The 19,345-nt window shown below is 34.7% G+C and overlaps 1 protein-coding gene across 1 annotated transcript in view; it reads right to left on the bottom strand.

The window, feature by feature from the left end:
• The window catches only part of CABCOCO1 (ciliary associated calcium binding coiled-coil 1), a 116,767-nt gene that overhangs the window by 60,372 nt on the left and 37,050 nt on the right, over positions 1-19,345 (bottom strand). Inside the window, exon 5 of the mRNA XM_034662570.1 lies at positions 19,067-19,139. Within this exon, the coding sequence (XP_034518461.1) occupies positions 19,067-19,139 (73 nt within the window). The remainder of the gene's footprint in view (positions 1-19,066; positions 19,140-19,345) is intronic.

The following is a 19,345-nucleotide window of genomic DNA, read 5'->3' as shown; positions in this document are numbered from 1 at the left end:
TGTGAAAATGAAACAATTACATATTCAGAACTTCAGTCAAAGAGTTTATCTTAAGGAACATTTCAAAAAATTTACATTTATATCAGAGTAGGCTCATTTGCATTTAATGATCACATTACTCTAAAACATTCATTACTTAACAAAAAATAATTAAGTACTTTCCCTTCTCTTTTCTCAATGTTGGCTGTAACTAAATATACAGTAACAGTGTCCATTTTCATAAACTATTTATAAGCTGAGTATATATATCTGGTTAGCAGTATTTATTATATCAAAAAGAATATCATGGGGATGTTTTGTAGAAAGCATAAAGAAATCAAGAAAACTATAAAAGTGATTAATAATTTAAAACAAAATTTTTGTATTATTATTTATATCTTATTTTTTTAGAGTACATATTTGGAAGGCAATAAAGTTAACCTATGTCCTATTTGTTAGTGTTTCAGTTGTTTTAAACTTTTATAGGTAATCAATATTATGACATGCTACTTAGCTTGAAACTGCTCTGAACAATCTCTTTCATTCATGGTTTTACTTGGTGCCCCTAGAGATTAAATCAAAGCCTTTGCAGAGAAAGTCTGGACAGCAGTGAGCCTGTGGACATTAGTCCTCAGGTTTCATATCTTTAAAATGTGGATAAGTTGGGACCCACCTCCTATGGTGAAGATTACCTATGTTGATACCTGAAGTGCTTAGACAGTTCCTGGCATCCTGTTATCCTACAGCTCCACCCAAAGTTAATTAGCTCGGAGGAGCTTTCTGTGATTCCTTATGCCCCAGATTAGAGAAAGCTTTCTAATACAGGTCTTTATGGTAATCTGTATTTTTCCTTCACAGTACTTGGCTTAGAATTACATGCCTGTGGGTTCATTAAATCACTGTCTATTTCTCTTGCCTGACTATATAGCATTATGAGTAACTGTTTGTTTTGCTAACCCATGTCACAAACTGATAGTGAAAAAAGTATATGTAAACAAACTGACTAAGAGAACTTAGTATGGCAGGCATACCACGAGTGTTTAATAATTATCTTGATTATTTCAGGTGGCAATAGACACAAATCTGAAAATTTCTAGAACTGGAAATGCATTTACAAGACAGTGATCTTGAACCTACAATTGTTCCTCAGGGTAAAGTAACACATCGAGCTTTGCTATGTGGAACTTAAATGCGCACTATCCCTGGTTCCTGAAGCCAAAGAGTGTACTGAGTCCAATATCTGCTTGGCTCAGGTACCAGGTGAGCTTGTATAGTTACCAGTAGTAAGCCTTGCTTATGAAAGGTTTAGTTTCAAACACTTAAACACTTCTTTCTATAATTTTTGTCTGAACCAATTTTCTTTTTTTTTTTTTTTAAAGATTTTATTGATTTATTTGACAGAGATAGAGACAGTCAGTGAGAGAGGGAACACAAGCAGGGGGAGTGGGAGAGGAAGAAGCAGGCTCTCAGCAGAGGAGCCTGACGTGGGGCTCGATCCCGGAACGCCGGTATCACGCCCTGAGCCGAAGGCAGACGCTTAACCACTGTGCCACCCAGGCGCCCCTGAACAAATTTTCTTAAATTATTTTTCAAATGAATGATTTTTGTTTGTACAAATCAGGAGAAATTGAAATTTGCTTTATACTATGAAGAGATATTTATCAAGCACCTATTATGTGCAATCCAGTTTGGGATATGAGCCATTCATGGAGGAGAATATGATTTTTTACAATTCTAGGAGGCCTTCTGAGAGTGAAGAGCCATCAGGGTAGGCCGAGCAAGTTGTGCAAGAGCAGCCTGACAGAGGGGAGGAGAAAAAGAAAAGAAGATGAAGAAGTGAGCACTGCAGGAGTGACTGAAATAGGGGGTAAGAAATAGGGGGTAAAAGAGAGAGATTTCAGCTATTGCTATAAATGGGAAATATATTACTTATATGTTACTATGTAAATTCCCCAAATGTGTGGCTCAAAAAAATATTTAAAGTCAACCATTCTGTGGGTCAGGATCTGCTGCTGACTCAGCTGGATGGTTCTGGCTCAGGGGCTCTCACCAGTCAGACCGTTGATCAAGGGTGTAATCATCTCACCTTGGGAAGGATCTTCTTCCTACGTCACTCATATGGCTATTGGCAGGCCTTAGGTCTTTGACAAGTGGGCCTCTCTCGAAGCTTCCTGAGTGTCCTTACGACACAGCAGTAGGCTTACACCAGCACAAATGATTCAAGAGACAAATAGCAAGAAAGTGCAAGCAAACCTTATGGTAATCACAAGGTGGAAGCCACAGTTTTTTTATAGCCTAATTTTAGAAGTGACATCCCATCAGTTCTGCCATATTCTATTCTCTAAAAGAAAGTCACTAAATCTGGCCTGCATTAAAGAAAGAGAAATTAAGCTCCACCTCCTGAATGGAGAAGAGTTAAGGAACTTGTGCACATATATTTAAGAATGATAGAGGAAACAAGAAGGGACAGGGAAATATCCAGATGTGGTACCTTATACATAATATTTGGGCTGACATTTTTAATGAAAGCTTACAATATAAAGTAAGATTAACTATTTCCCTCCAGCTCCTAGGAATCAACTGTGTTTGTGTGTCTGTACATGTGTATATGGGTGTGTGTGTATGTGTGTGTTTCAAAAGGCAGGGGCAGGCCTGAGAGGAACCCCCCTATAGTCAGGTGACATACAAACTAACACTGTGAGGCGCAATGCCTTAATGTCAAATCCCAACAGCTGTCAGCAGGAAGGGAGGATTCAGCATGGCTTATGGAAGTCAGGAATGGCTTCATAGAAGACACATGAGTAGCTTCAAATTGTAAATATTAATACGTGATAGATGTTTGCATATTTTGCTTTTTATTGAAGAAAAGATAATACAAGTTAGATTTCTTGCTGTTTAAATGGAGCAAAAATATCTGTTCATTTGTTAGTTGTATGTGTCTTTTCCCATCTAAAATTCTTAATCTCTTTAATCGAAAGGCCCTAATTCTTTAAGTTACTGAGTATTGAATAAGGACCGAAAAACATTCTCTGAATAAGGGAGATATATATATATATATAATAATTTGGTTCTTCTTTTGAGAGAGACAGAAACAGAAAGACAGAGAGAGAGAGAGAGACTCCACCCACAAACATTGGCAGGATTCTGCGTGTACCAGCGGGCATGCAAATCCTGAAATAAGGGAAGGTAGGTTGCTGTTCCCATCTAAATTCTTATTAGTCCAAAAGCCATGCTCTGGGAGCTATGAAACTCTATATTCATCAGTTAAACTTGCCACGTTTGCTATGGTCATTAGTGTTTCAAGCAAACAAAAGAAATAAGAAATTAAAAAAAAAACAACAAAACACCACCAACCAACAAAAAACACTCTACCTCACCTACCCTTATATTATTTCCTTGATTAAGCACAGAGCTAGTTTGCCACAGAAAACTTTGGGGTTTTTATCCTCTTTACTCCTATAGTGTCAATGGTGCTGATGCAGCTGCATAATTTGCATAGAAAGTTGCTTGATTCTGCAGTCAGAATACCAATAAGGTGGTCTTTTTCTAAGCATGTTTATTCTCTCTTGATTGACTCTTCACTTGCATGCTTTTCTGCACAATGCACACTTACTTGCATATTCCCAGCCATCTGTCAAACACTTACCAAGACTTAAGTCTGGCCTTGTAATCAAACTTGAATGCTATGGAAACTCTGGTATATGTAGGGCCCAATAGTATAGAACTGCGACCAAAATCTCTTTCTTAAAGAAAATAATCAATAAAAATATGGTATTTTACATACAATCTTGGTTGACTTCATTTGATTACAGAAATTTATAACAGTTAAGTTTGCATTCACCAAGATAGAGCTAGCTATCCATTTATAACAAATGACTTCCTAGTTATAAACAACTGTAGTTCTCTATCCACACCAACTACAGCAGTCCAACAAGATTTCCAGCCTGTAGAAAGGAATCTGTTTTGTCATTCTATTAGTTATGCTACCTAGAGTAAGACTGGCTCATCATAAATTTTGGACTTGACTAATGAGAACAACATTTGGAAGTATACTCAAGGGAAGAACAGGGCAAAATCGTTTAAATTGGAGCTATACTAGAATATCCTAGAAAAATCTGGGATGGATGGCCCACACACTTACAGATGATCTGACTTAATCTCCCATCTAATGCTTTATACTATTTTACAAAATATCTTTCCACCAAAATCATGTAGCTGAATCAGAATATACTCAATGAAGATAAAATTTTTTGTCTCTCAATTCACTCAATAAAATTTAGTAAGTGCCTTTTGTTTGCCAGGACCTGTGCTAAGTGTTGCTAGTATCAAAATGTGGAAGGCATAAGCCCCTGCCTTCCCACATCTTATCCCTTCCATTTTTGGATATGTCTTTTATTTAGAGAGTGATTGCATATACCTAGTCAAAATCTTCCTTCAGAATAGCCAGTCACTTGTCTTTGGTCTGCCATCTGGGAGTTATACAGACAAGACAAATCTCTTTTTTATCTTGCCAGAACTTTAGATCTGAAGGTAGTTATTATATCTTCTCTGAACTTTCTCTTCTTCAGAGTCAGTCGTCTGGTCGTGGAAAATCCAGGTTATTTTTCTCTGAACACATTGTGATTTGTATGCTCCTTTTCACATGTGGGCTCTGAACATTATATAATCTATTTTAGACATGTCTGGACATCTTAGAGAAGAATGAAAAGATCACTTTTTCTTTAAACCAGAAGCTAGGATTACTAATGGATTCTGCTGAGTATGTAATCACAGAATAGAGACATATTGATTTTTCTTAGAATCCGTTCATCCTGCCACTTCTTGTCATCTATTGGCCAGATAGTGTGTTAAATAATAGAGTAAATCCCTGTAGCTAGCGTCCTTGTTTTCCAGGTCTTGTTGTGATCACTGTGGACATTTTGGTGATTTATATAACTCATGAATAATAAGATGCTCATCCTCGAGTAACAATTAAATCTTCATTTGCAATAGAACCTTTTGCTTTAGGGAAAAAGAACACTGCCTAATCACATAAACATGAAATGCATCTCTTCAAAATAAAGCAGACATTTTCATAATGTTATGCAATCTTTTAAAGTTAAATAAGCAAGAAAAAAAGAAATAATGCTGAATAAGGAAACAAAAGGAAATGAGATAAAACTTATATAGTTTAAGTCTTTACTCTGGAAAAACAGCTATATGCTGTAATACATGCTGACTGCAAAAAATTTCAGGACATACAGACAAGTATAAAGGGAAAGCAGAGATTATGTGGTATACTATCAACATCAAATGACTATAGCTAATGATTTGATGTCTGTCCTTCAGGGCCTATTCTCTATGAATGTATACATATATATGGATATAAAATTATAAACTGCAATCACAATAAACACATTTAGTAGTCTGGTTTTTTTTTTTACTTAACATACTGTGAATAATTTTCCATTACAAACACAATGCTATGTGAGTACTCTTAATAATGACAGCATTCTAGTTATGGAGGCACCACACATTTTCAAAACTGCTTTCTAATGATAGACATTTAGGTATTCACAGTTTGGGTTTTATATCTTTTTTCTACTGTATACAAATAAATGCATCCATAGTTCTGCCCATTGTCTGATTACCTCTTTGGGATAAACTCAATCTCAAATTGTTGGATCAAAGGTAAACACATTTTAAAGCTGGATATATCTTGCCAAACTGCTCTCTGGAGAGTTTACCATTTTACACTCCTCCTATCAGTATGTGAGAGTGTCAGCGTTCACCACACTCTCACAAGACAGTTTGTTACCATTGTAGATTTTTAAAAACTGATCATTTTAGTTCAATTTGCATTTCTTTGAGTACTAGTGTGAAAATCTTTGTATATGTTTATTGGCTTTTTATATATCTTCTCTTCTAAATATGCTTTGTTAATTTTTCCATTAGTGTGGTCACCTTTTTGTCATTGATTATAATAAATTACGTGTAATATTAAGACTATTATATCTTTCTGTCATTCATAGTGTAAATTTTATTTTTTAGTTTGTTTGATTTCTGTTTGTGGTGTTCCCCTCCCCTAAAATAGAAGCTATACATTTTGATGTGGTCAATATATTAATGGCTTTTGGTGTCTTAGAGTCTCAATTTATAAGGAGCATTCCCAGTATACAACAAACAATCCCAAGGTGATCCATATAAAGCAGAATCTTCATAATTAAAAATGTAAGCATATTTCTTCTATATCGACTTTTAAATTTCTGGTAATGGGTTTAATGACTGATATTTATTTATTTATTTTTAAAGATTTTATTAATTTATTCGACAGAGATAGAGACAGCCAGTGAGAGAGGGAACACAAGCAGGGGGAGTGGGAGAGGAAGAAGCAGGCTCATAGCGGAAGAGCCTGATGTGGGGCTCGATCCCATAACGCCGGGATCACGCCCTGAGCCGAAGGCAGATGCTTAACCACTGTGCCACCCAGGCGCCCCAATGACTGATATTTAAAAGGGTTGATTCAGATTTTTTAAATTACACACTAAAATAATATTCTCCAAATTTTTGGGGTTTAGTCAATGAAATAAAATATTCCTTCTTTTACATTAATTGATTCAGTAAACAATTATCACACACTAGGTGAATGTATACAGTTCCTATACTGAGAAAAACAAGAGAAAAAATAATGTCAGTTGCCCTGATCTACAGATATATGTAATGAGTTCCCAAGATGTAGCACTATCTATGGAAGGCATTTAATGAGGAAATACAAAAGTAATGTTAAAGAGAGTACTCTTCCCTCCTTCCCTTCCTTCTGCCCATTCTACTTTCCCTCCCTCCCTTTCTCTTTTCTTCCTTTCTTTTTCTATCTTTGATTCCTTAAGAAAAGTGTCCTCAAACTGAGCTGTAAGGGAATAATAGCTTTGGGTTAGCAGAAGAGAGGTTGGGGAGCATTTCAGGCGGTAGAAGAGTTTACTTCATGGCAGCAGTAAGTAGGAAACCCGTAATTATGAAAAGACCAATCAGAAAACTGGTCACAGAGGGGCTCAGATTAATGCTAGAGGGCCAACTGATGAAAAGACTTGAGTGACAGCTTCAAGAGTTTAGGCGCCATGTGATCTGTGATGGAAACCATCTTTAAATTATGCTCTGCCATTTATCAATTATTTTACTGAAGACAGATCCCTGAATTTCTCTTAAAAGATTTATATTTAGGGAAGGATGATTATTTTTCTGTGCTTTGGAGAAAAAGGACTGGAGTGAAGTTTGATAAATTATATACCCAAATGTCAACCATTTTCTTTAAATGATAGATTCTAAAGTCAGTCACACATGCCAGGTAGAGCAGATAGAGTTATTTTAACACAACAGTTTCTGATTGATTTTCTTTAGCAACACCCAATGTGAGTAGGTCAAACTACAAATTATGTCTTGTATGATTTTCCCTTCCAGCAGTTTGCTAATAGGGTCATCCAACAAGAAAAAAAAAAGGCTTTTTCAAGATTAAAAATATCATCTGGTTAAGTTTAGATTATTTTGATAGGTACATCTCAAGGGTAAACTGAATAGAAAAAAGATATCTTTACAGCTACGCTTCAGTTGTCTTTCCCCTTTTCAAAATATGATCAGACATGCAATGTTGTTTTTGCTGCCTTTTTTTTCCTTAAAAGGGTGAGTGTTTACATAAGTCTCATATTTTGTTTATTCAGGACACCATAACTTTATAGTTTAAAGAAAGAAAATAAAATTTATGTTCCTATCTGGTTATTTTTTTCCCCACAACGCTAACAATTTTTAAGTACAGTGTCATTAACACCCATAATCTGTGTGGGTTTTGAAATATGGAAGAAAAAAGTGTTTTCTTTATTTTGTTTTTGCTTTAGGAATAAGTGCTCAGAACATGAAATTATATACAATTGACATTCACTGATTTTAGAGAGGTCTGAATTTTCTACATTTGCTGACGTTAAGTGGTATTATTTTAGGTTATGAAAGGCTGCCAAAACATGACTCTAGGCAAGGTAACCACTTAGGTATATTTATCATTCTCTTTAAATATCTTTCTAAGTATACCATATTTATAATAATCAGATTCTACTACAGCACCACTTATGAAAACAGGGCCTCCACTAGCAGCTGTAGTTTGTACAATGCACCACTCCATTGATCACATAGACTACAATGTGAAAGGTGCCTCCTGGAGTTGGACAGAGGGGGTCTATGTGAAGATATCCACGTTATAAAGTACAATTCTGAAATATATCAAGTATGCTGGCTTAAGCAGCCAAAAATAAAACTATATCTATTACATTTTGTAAATTAGAGAACTATCAAAGCAATCTTATGAGGTTTTTATATTCAAACACAAATACGTATGTGTGTGTTTAAATGTGTGTGTGTGTGTGTGTGTGTGTATAACCTTTGAAAGTACAAATGATCCAAGATTTGATGTGTTGTCACTTTGGTAAAATTAAAATGAATAAATATTTTTAAAATGTACTATGTATACATAATTCATGATATCAATTTTATTTTCTTAGGAAAAATTTGGGATGCTATAGCACAACACCAGATTTTTACTCTATAAATGACTTTTCAGCTAAACCTAATTTATACTTAAAATGTGGCAGCAACACACTTGCAAAGTATTTAATTTTATGGATTGAGAGTTCACCTATTTTTCCTATTCAGTCTTTTATTTTGTAAACACCCAGATGATCTCTCTTTGTCAATATATTAGTATGGAAACAAGTTTTATGCCTGCACTTAATTTACAAAATGTGCCTCAATATTTCTTGGGAATGCATTAGGGAGCTCTACAACCATGTTAGCATTTGCTGTTGTCAGCGTTCCAGTTGGCCATTCTAATAGGTGTATAGTGGTACCCCACTCTTGTTTTAATTTGCATTTCCCTGATGAAATATGATGTGGAGCATCTTTTCATATGCTTATTTGCCATCTGTATATCTTCTTTGGTGTGGTGTCTGTTAAGATCTTTGGACCATTTTATAATCAGATTGTTTGTTCTCTTATTGTTGAGTTTTAAGAGTTCTTTGTATATTCTGGATCAAATGTATTTTTTTTGCGAATATTTACTCCAGTCCATGGCTTATCTTCACATTCTCATGATTCTGACCTCCCCAGAGCAGATGTTTTTTATTTTAATGAAGTCCAGCTAAATCAATTCTTTCATGAATCGTGCCTTAATGTTGTATTTTAAAGTCATTGCCATACCCAAGATTGTCTAGGTTTTCTCCTACATCATCTTCTAGGAGTTTTATAGTTCATGTTTTACATTTAGATCTGTGATCCATTTGTGTTAATTTTTGTAGAGGGTATAAGTTCTGTGTCTAGATTCATTTCTTTGCATGTGGATATCAAGTTGTTCCAGCACCATTTGTTCAAAAAGTTATCTTTGTTCCATTGTATTGCTTTTCTCCTTTGTCAAAGATCAATTGAGTATATTTTTAAGGCTTATTTCTGTGTTCTCTATTCTATTCTATTAATCTATTTGTCCATTCTTCACCAGTACCACACTGTCTTGATTACTTTAGCTTTATGTAAGTCTTGAAGTCAGGTAGTGTCAGTTCTCCAACTTTGTTCTTCTTCAACATTGTATTGGCTATTCTGGGCCTTTTGCCTCTCCATAAAACTTTAAAATGAGTTTTTTGATTTTCATAAGATAATTTTTTGGGACTTTGATTGTGATTGCATTTAATCTATACATCACATTGGGAAGAACTGACAGCATAACAATATTGAGTCTTCCTATCCATGATCATGGACTGTATCTCTCCATTTATATGTTCTTGATTTTATTCATCAGAGTTTTGAAGTTCTCCTCATACAAATGTTGTACTTATTTATTTAAACTTATACCTAAGTATTTAAGGTTTTGGAGCTAATGTAAATGGTAAAGTGGCAAAAGAAACTACTGTATGTAGGCCTGTAGTAGTGCAGTGGTAAGGCATGAGGGTAGAGAACATGTTCTATGGTTCTATGAAAACATATTGGTCTTTTGGGGAGCCTGTGCCTCTGGACTGCAAACTTCACAAGAATTTCTGCTTTTTTTCTCCCTTCTTAAATGGGACAGGATGGCTAGAGTGGGCTGGAGTTGGGTGTTTCCATTTACGCAGGTTGGTCAGATTGTGATAATACCTCAGCAGGTTAGGCTCTGGTTAACTCATTTCCCTTGAGTGCAGGTCTTGTTAAGAATAACTAAGTTGTCTGGCATATTTCAAAGTGGTTCTTTTTCCTCTCTCCCTGCCAGAAATACAATGGCATTTTTCTCAGTATTTACTGTGGACTTCTGATCAAGCTCTGGGAGGTAAATCTCACAATGTAGGGGGGCCCCTCATGATGGGCCCATTTGGAGTTTTTAACTCTCAAGAGTTGTTAGCACTGAGCCTCCAGCAATTCATCAACTACATTTCAGGTTTTCTTACCCTGGCACTGGTTGCCATGGCAGTTTCTACCCATAAGTCTGTTACAAGAAGCCACAGTGACCTGAATTTGCCTGTCTATCTCCCCAGTCTTGGGGGCAACCATTTGCCCTGTGTCCTTCCCTCTCATATGCATCCAAGAAGAGTTGTTGATTTTCAGTCACTTCAGCTTTTTAGTCTTTGTTAGGATCAGGTGGAGAATTCAAACTCCGTATGTGCAGATCTGGAAACCAGTACTCCCACCTAAGGTTTTTAGAGATTTTACTATTGTATGCTTAGATGTGAATTTTACTATATGGTATGTTTAGAGGTAAATCAAAGCTAAAGTGGTGTAAAGTTTATTATTTCTATAAAATTAATTCTTCAAATGTGTCTACCTTCTCATTGTGGAATTGACTTCAGTTGCTCTATGGCATACCTTTTTCACTCTATCAGTATTCTCCTATACATCTTACTGTGTTTATTATGCTTTTGCATAGCCATGCTTCATCTTTGGTATTTTCTTTTGATTTACCTTCCAATTTACCAATTTTCTCTGTAGTCATTACTACCTGTTGTTAAACACATCCATTTGGTTATTAATTTCAATTATTATATTTTCTAATTCCAAAATATCCATTTAGTATTTTTAATAGTTTCTAATTTTCTGCTGAAATTCACTATCTTGTATTTTACTTTCCAGAATATTTCTTATTTCTTAAGCATAATTATTTTACAGTGCATGACTAATAACTCCAGTATCTGAAATACTTATGGGTCTATTTCTATTTTTTGTGTGCCTGACAATTTTACTGAGTGACAGACACTGGTTATAAAAAAAAAACTGTTGAGTTTGTTTTACTCTACAGAGGAGGTTAAAGGAACTACACATGGATACTCTTAAATCTACAAAAATCTGAGACAATTTGAAGCTGAAGTTCAGTTTATGACAGGGCTCATTTCTTCAAGTATGGTCCTTTGGAGTCCCAACATGCAACTTGTCAGATTTACTATGTTTCCTTCTCCTCTAGTTTTTGTTCTCCTAGTACCATGTGTCTACCAAACCATTTCCAAATGCCGGACTCACTTCTTTGGCCTCCATTTTTTTTTTTTAACTTTTCTAGTTCCAATACTTTCAAACATTTAAGTCTTTAAAAAAAGAGACTTGTCCAGATTTTCTAGTTGTTTTTAGGAGAAGCGTGGGGCCAAATTATAATTTGTCATTATGGGATATGTCTGCTGTTATAGGAAATAGATCTCTTAATAGGTTAGGCTCGTTTTCAAGTTTGGGGTGAGGTAGAAATCTAACTTTTTAAATCAAACACATAGCACATTATCCTGACTGGTTTTGAATGCCACTTTTCTAAATACTTGTATATGTTACATACTAGAAACACACACGTGAATTTAATTCTAAATTTCATATTGAAGGAAAAATAAACTATCATATCTGAACTATATAATCAACTGTATACTGATGATGGTGATGATGATGATGATGACAAAGGAGGAAGAGGAAGAGGAGAGGGGAGGAAGAGTAACGGAAGAGGAGGAAGAGGAAAAGGCATTGCCATATCAGATACCAAAACAGTCTGTAAAGCTACGGTAGTTAAAACAATATGGTATTCAGACAGGGATTGACAAACAAACTAGTGGGATCATTGGTCAAAGAGGAGACAACTTGAGCGTTAATAAGAATAGTAATTAAAATAGATCAAAATGCAAAAAATGTGTGCTATTAAATCAAAGTCTGTATTAGTTTCCTATTCATACTATAGCAAATTACCACAAAATGAGTGGCTTAAAACAACACAGATTTATCTTACAGTTATGGGTGTCAGAAGTTCTCAACTTACATGTTGACAGGGCTGCATTCATCCTAGAGCCTGTTGAGGAGAATCTGTTTCCTTGCCTTATCTATCCCCCTTATTCCTTTGCTCCTGGTTTCTTCCTCCATTTTTAAGGCTAGTAATAGCATCTTTAAATTTCTCTCCCTGTCTTTGACTCTGACTCTCCTTTCTTCCTTTTTCTTTTATAAGGAACCTTATGATTACATTGAGCCCACTTAGATAATCCATGATAATCTCCCCATCTCAAATCCTTTAATTTAGTCACATCTGCAAAGCCCCTTTTGCAATGTAAGACTACACATTCAGAGGTTCCAGGAATTAGTATTCAAGCATCTTGAGCTGGGTGGGGGGAAGCATTCAGTCTATCACAGTCACTTTTGGAGGATACTAAAAATCCAACTTATTGTTTTGAAAACTATTAAAGAAAGGAGAAGAATCTAGCAATTATCCTGTCTTTTCTATATGATGTGTACCTCAGTTTAACCAAATAATTAAAGAGTGGAAGTTTCTTTTTATAGAAGTATCCAGCTCATAAATGAAAAAAGAATGATGAAGTAGAATATCATCATTTTTAACCCTTAATGAAATAATAGATCTAAGTAATGGTGATCAGAGTTTGCTAACATCACAAAAAAGAAAACCAGACCTATTTGCCTCCTAATATAATTGTACAGAACCACCTATAAATTCTTCTTTCAAAGCATTTGAACTGAAATCTAGTCAGTCTTCCAACATTTAACTACCCATTCACTAGAAATATGGAAGATAGAGAAATATTAAGAATAGCACAGGAACGCAATTGGCAAACTAGGCTGTGGAAAATTCTATAGGATAGAAGATGTGGATTTTTCAACAAAGAAATTATAAGTAAATAAAAAAATACAAATAGGAACCTATAAATTTAAAATGATGTAAGAATTTAATTGCAATAGATATTTTATTTGGGTGCTACTTCAAACAAACATACAAACAAACACATGGATACATAAATAAAACACAAATACAGGCAAGTTATAAGATAATCAGGGGCTTTTAAACAATAGCTGTGTATGTGATGATATTGAAGAGTTACTTTAAATTCATTATATTTTAGAATCACATATTAAAATGCTTAACCATTACGGCCATAAGATCATAACTGTTGAAGCTAGGTAGTCAATAAATGAGGGTTAATATCCTATTCCTTCTACTTTGTATTTGATTGAAATGTTCCACAATAAAAATTTTTAAAAAATTACTTGGTAAATTGCCATAATAATCATGGCACTTTGTGATTATGCTGAGTTTACAGGCTAATTTGGAAGGACATGATATCTTCATAAATTGAGTCTTCTCAACTGGGAGCATGTTTTACTTTCCATTTACTCAGAATTAAAAACAATTATCTTTACTAAAACTACTTAATTTTTTGGTATTATCCTTGCATGTTTTGGTCATTTCTAAAAATGTTATAGTTTTTATTATTATCAGAGTGATCCTTTTCTATTGGGTTGTTACTAATATATAAGAAAATATTATAATCTAACTGATGGTTTCATATAATACCATCTGCAAACAATGAAAGCTTTGTGTCTTGTTTTCAATATTTTTCTTTTTCTTCTACTTTTGACTTCTTTTTTGTTTTATTCCATTGGCTAGGAACTAAAAAGCAATGTTGGTAATAATAATCAGCTTTGTTTTATTTCTTATGGTTATTTTAATGTTTTCATTAAGATATTTTTAGAGAGTTTCTTATGTTGGTATATTCTCAGTTAGGAATATAATTATATATTACTGATAAACTGAAGTTTTTTTCAAGTCAAAAATGGGTGTCTAATTTTATCAAATACTTTATATTGTATCTATTGAGATGGTCACTTGGTTTTTCTCCTCATAAGCTGATAATGTACTGAGTTGCATTAACAGATATCCCACCGTTAAACCACCCTTCCACAAATGGAATAAATCATATTTGAACATTCAGTCTTCTGCTATATTTCACTTCCTAATATTTTATTTAAGATTGTTGCATCTATTTTCATACCTGAGATTGCCCATAACTTTGTGTTATTCTTTTCACTTTTGGTTATAATTCATTATCAATTCATAGAATAAGTTGAAAGCATTCTAAGAATTATAATAACTTCAAAGAATGAGTTGAAAGCTCATGAAGTCCTTCTATCCTCTATCATAATTTTTATATAAAAGGGAATTATCTACTTTAGAAATGTTGGTGAAACTAGCCTGTAAAATCTTCTAGGTCTGAAGCCATTTTTACCTTTGGATTTTTCAATGTCTTATGTCATTATCATTCTGTTAAGATTTTCGAAATCCCCTCAAGTAAATATTGGTAATTTACAGTTCCAACTATGGTTTTTTCTATATTTTCAAACCTATCAACATAAAAGTATACCTGATACTTTATTGAAAGTCTTCAAATCTTATTTTAAATTTCCAGGATCTCTATTAGTTCCTTTTTCAAGAATACACTAAACTTTCAAACTTTGTTGAGAATATTAATCATACTTAAATCTTCTACCATTTGCTCTATCAGCTCTGTTCCTCAGCTCTTCTTTGATTTGTTAATAGAGTTTCATGTCTATCTGTGATTTTATTTTACTCAACTGCTTGATGATTTTGGACTGCCAGCTTATCTTTACATTAGATGGTCTTGGTTTACTTGCCTGGAGATGTTTGTTTGCTGAAGTTTGTCGCCAGAGACTATAGGAGAGGGAGAAATAATAGTGGCAGTTAGATTTGCCAGTACCTTATACTCAGGGTATATTCGTCATTTCTCCTGGAAACTTCAGAACTGCTCTCCTCTTTGGTGTCAATGTCCATACTAGTTTCTTTAGTTTAGGAGCAAATACTATGGAGTCCCTGTGCTCTGCACAAGCAGCAGAGGGTGAAGGGGCTGAATAGTGCAGTCGCTCTGCAAGCAGTCCCCTACATGCTTTTTCCTTCTAAAACTTTCTCCCATTTCCTTATCAGTCAGGGATGTCTACAGAAAGTTCATTAACTCGGTTGCATCTTCTTTGTATGTATGAGGCTGTGGTTTCATCTAAACAGCAATCTATAATTTTACATGTTATAAAATCTTTTATCCATAGCATTATAGATTTTTGAAATTTTTGGCCTCATGGAATTTGGGATGGAAGAGTCATACATGCCCGCTTAGTTCACTCTTTTGGTAAAGTCACTCTTCCCTTTTGCGAAGGCTCTTTCTGTTTCTTTGGAGGATCTATTCATCCTCTGTCACCCACTCAAAATGGCTTACTTGGATCTTCTAGTAGCATTACTCCACTCCTCTGGCCATGGTGACTGATAGAGAGTGGACACGTAGCACAAGCTTAGCCAATAATGTTAACAATGTGAGGAGGAATATCCCTTTCTCCTGGAGTTACTAAACTGCAACTCCCTCTGTCATGTCTCCCACCAGCGGGAGGAAGGACTGTGTGCAGCAGAAGGCAATGACACCAAAACAAAAGGAATCAGAGGAAAGAGATTAAAAAGGTCTGAGAGATGAGAACTGGATATATCCTTGCATATACACATTCACATGTTCACATTGTTTGACTAGTTAGAGCCAGTTAACCTTAGTCCAGCTCACTTTCTATTTACCAGTTGGTAATCAAGTAATATACCCTCCCTTTTTTTTTTAATTGCTTGAACTATTTTGAGTAGGATTTCTTTCATGACACTAAAAAAAAAAATTACAGTACACTGCCTAACTCATTCACAACCTTTAGATTTCCTCTTAGATTTCACTTGTTCTTAGAAACCTTTATAAGCCTTAAATCTACAGGTTAGGTGTTCCTCTTGTCTTCTATTTGTTATCATAGGATCACAACATTTGGGGTCCTTCACCATAATTAATTTTTTTAAAAGATTGTATTTATTTGTTTGACAGAGAGAAAGCAAGCCAATGAGAGAGGGAACACCGGCAGGGGTAGTGGGAGGGAAAGAAGCAAGCTCCCAGCAGAAGAGCCTGATGGGTGCTGGATCCCAGGGATCCAGGATCACTCCCTGAACTGAAGGCAGATGCTTAACGACAGAGCCACCCAGGCGACCCACTATAATTAATTATTTAATCACCTTTCTCCTCTCATTAGACAGTCAACTCCTTGAGGAAAAGAATTGTTGCTTATCATTGTGTGTCCCTGGAAATTAACAAAACCTACAAGGTAATAGGGACCTGGTAACATATGTCGAATGAATAAATAAGTAATTTTATAGCTATATCATCTCACTTTAATATATGCCTGGTGGTAGACACCTGACTAGAGCCATGACTTCGGGTATCTGCTATGAGTTTGACCATCACCATTGCTAATATCTTATGGTGTTCTTTGTGTGCAATTATTAAGTGTTTCGTGTAGTTTTTAGGTAACAAAAACAAAGAACATAGCAGCTTCCAGGTTTCTTTCTGGGTGCGGCCTTAGGCCAAGGAAGATACATATCCCCAAAGGAGAATCTGATTCCCTTACAATTCTTGTGTTAGAGGATCTGTGGGCTAATTGCATTGTCAAAACAAGACATGGAGAGTTCCTGGCTTAAGTGATTAAAAAGGAGTCTTCATCTCTGTATTTATTTAGTTAGTTTCCATTTTATTTATTTATTTATTTATTTATTTATTTATATTTAAATTTTAGTTAACACAGTGCAATGTTGGTTTCAGGAGTAGAATTCAGTGACTCATCTCTTTAAATAGTGAGTGAAACTCATATTCTTCATCCTCTCTAGTGGCTACAACTATGGAAATTTGCTGCTTTTATTCTGTCATTATCCTAGCTTATTCTGGTTGTTTACTGCCTTTCAACATATACAATCTGTGAACCACTGAATGAACTACATGTTAAAACCCAAAAAAAGTATGAGTGTGGTTTATTTATGTTCTTTTCTTAACAGAAATGAACATTTAGTAACTATTCTTGGAGGGAATTTATGTGCTTTGTTATAATGGCCTATCCACAATTAAGAAAGAAACTAAATTTTGTCAGTGTTCTTTAATTTGCATGCTAGCCTGAGAGTTAAATTTGGAACATTTATGCAATTGTTGTGTGGACCTTACTTGCTCCCAGAGAACTGAGGTCAGCATGAATAATCACATTAGCGGGGCAGACCTCTGCCTCCTCTATGAAAGGTTGTTAATTAAAAAACATATTTCCACCAAGGGTTATCACACACTTCCACAATGCCATTAAATATTGTAGTATAATACTTGCTTTGGTTAATCCTTTAAAATACCATGAGTGGTCTAATTCTTGAAGACTCAATATCCCTTCATTAAAGATTTTTTTATAGCTCTGGTCAGCTTGGAGAAAATACAAAAGACAAAGGAAAGTAAAGGCGCCAATCCCAGTCTACTTTCTCCATTTTATCTTTCCATAAGCATAAATGTCACCTAAATATATCCTTACACCAAAGAAGAAAGGCATGATTGTTCAACTAACAAAGGGAAAAGGGAGTTCTTTATGAAATTTTTTCTTGATGATTCTAAATATCTGCTTATGCTGTTGAAGCCATTATCATTTCCCCAAAGTTTTGCTGAATAGATGAGATAGGGTTGTATTCCAAACTGATCATTATTGCAACACTGTTGCCCTACATGATGTAATTCTCCAATGGAAATGTTTTCAGTAAAACTTTGTCAAGAGACACCTAATTTAAGACATAGTATGAAGAGACCACAAAGAAGAAATTTTAAGGAAAGTCAAAGGCAAAAAGGCTCCTTGTTTTCCTTCAATTCACTTAAAAGGCCAGCATTAGAACAAGTACCCACATGGAGGATGAGTAACAGTGACTGAGGTGTTTATGAAGTAAGTTCTTTATAAACTCCAGAATAACAACACTCTGGCAGACAGAAAGGTTGGCACATTCCACCTGGTGCTTAATATCAAGAAAATTATAAAGATCACATAAATATCACTTATCCACTGTTTATTTGTGACCATGGCCACTCCTACGTCTGATATTTCAGGGCAACATAGCCTCCTCCAGTAGTTGAGAACTTAAGGAGCAATTTTTATGGAATCTTTACCCTCCTTAAGATGTTTTCTTGCCCAGGATTAATTTATAGCAATTATGAATACGTAAAGCTGTTCTAAAGTATCTTCAAGTACATCATTTTTCATAGAAATGCTATTGTATTCAATGTCACTGAATCACTTATGTATTAATTGAGGGCCAGTATGGTGCATTATACTCTGTGCTGTGGTAGAAAAACAGCGCCTCATCCTTGCCTTCACGGAAATTACAGTTGAATTGTGTTGACTATATTGATCCACAAAAAATAATTAGAAAACCATATAGCATAGTGCATATTTATATGCTTATTGGTGTAGTAAGAGTAACCAGTGCTCAGCAGAAAGAGATCAACTAGAATAAAATAATAGAATGTGATTAAAGACTTTGTCTAAACCCTTCCTTTGAGATGCAATGCAATTAAGGAAGGTTTGCTTCACTGAGGAAGTGGGATTTGAATTAGACCTTAAAAAATGAGTAGATTGAAAAAAATGTGAAATTAGAAGAGTTTTAACTGAATTAATTTATCTCCCTTTTCCCAATTTTCTTTGTATGAAGACATACATAACCCATTCAATTTTGCTTCGTCAAATAATCCATAAATACATAAAGTATATGTGATTAACAATGCTTTTAATGCCGAAAGACAGCTTATTTTCTTAATCCAAAGCTCACTTTATGTAATTATTCTTTTTGCAAACTACTAGTTGGTTATATTAACACTTGAGTAATCCTGACAAGAAGTTGCTTTAAGCAGTTAAAGATCCAGATGCTGATCAGCATGCATTAAGTGATTCAGCTTAATTGGTTCCATCTAGATAAATTACTTACCTCAGTTCCTATCACAATTTCTTCCCTGGTAGAGTAGAATAGAAACTCATATAGCTTGTAGTGTTGAAATAAGCTGAAATACAAAATAAATTTGCAACTCTGGTAAGTTTATTTTAGGAAAGAAAATAAATATATGAGAGTATTTATTAAAGGAAGGTTGTTCATAGTGACCAAGCGAAAGACATTAAACACTAATATGGAGTTAGCTACATCTTTTACTCCAAATGAATTGTCCAGAAATGGTGAGAAACTAATGATTTACTTTTTTGAGACATTGAC

The sequence above is a fragment of the Ailuropoda melanoleuca genome, chromosome 6 (genome assembly GCF_002007445.2).
Source record: "Ailuropoda melanoleuca isolate Jingjing chromosome 6, ASM200744v2, whole genome shotgun sequence".
Lineage (NCBI taxonomy): Eukaryota > Metazoa > Chordata > Mammalia > Carnivora > Ursidae > Ailuropoda > Ailuropoda melanoleuca.
The sequence above is the reverse complement of the archived record's forward strand: the minus strand, read 5'-3'. Positions and strand labels throughout refer to the sequence as shown.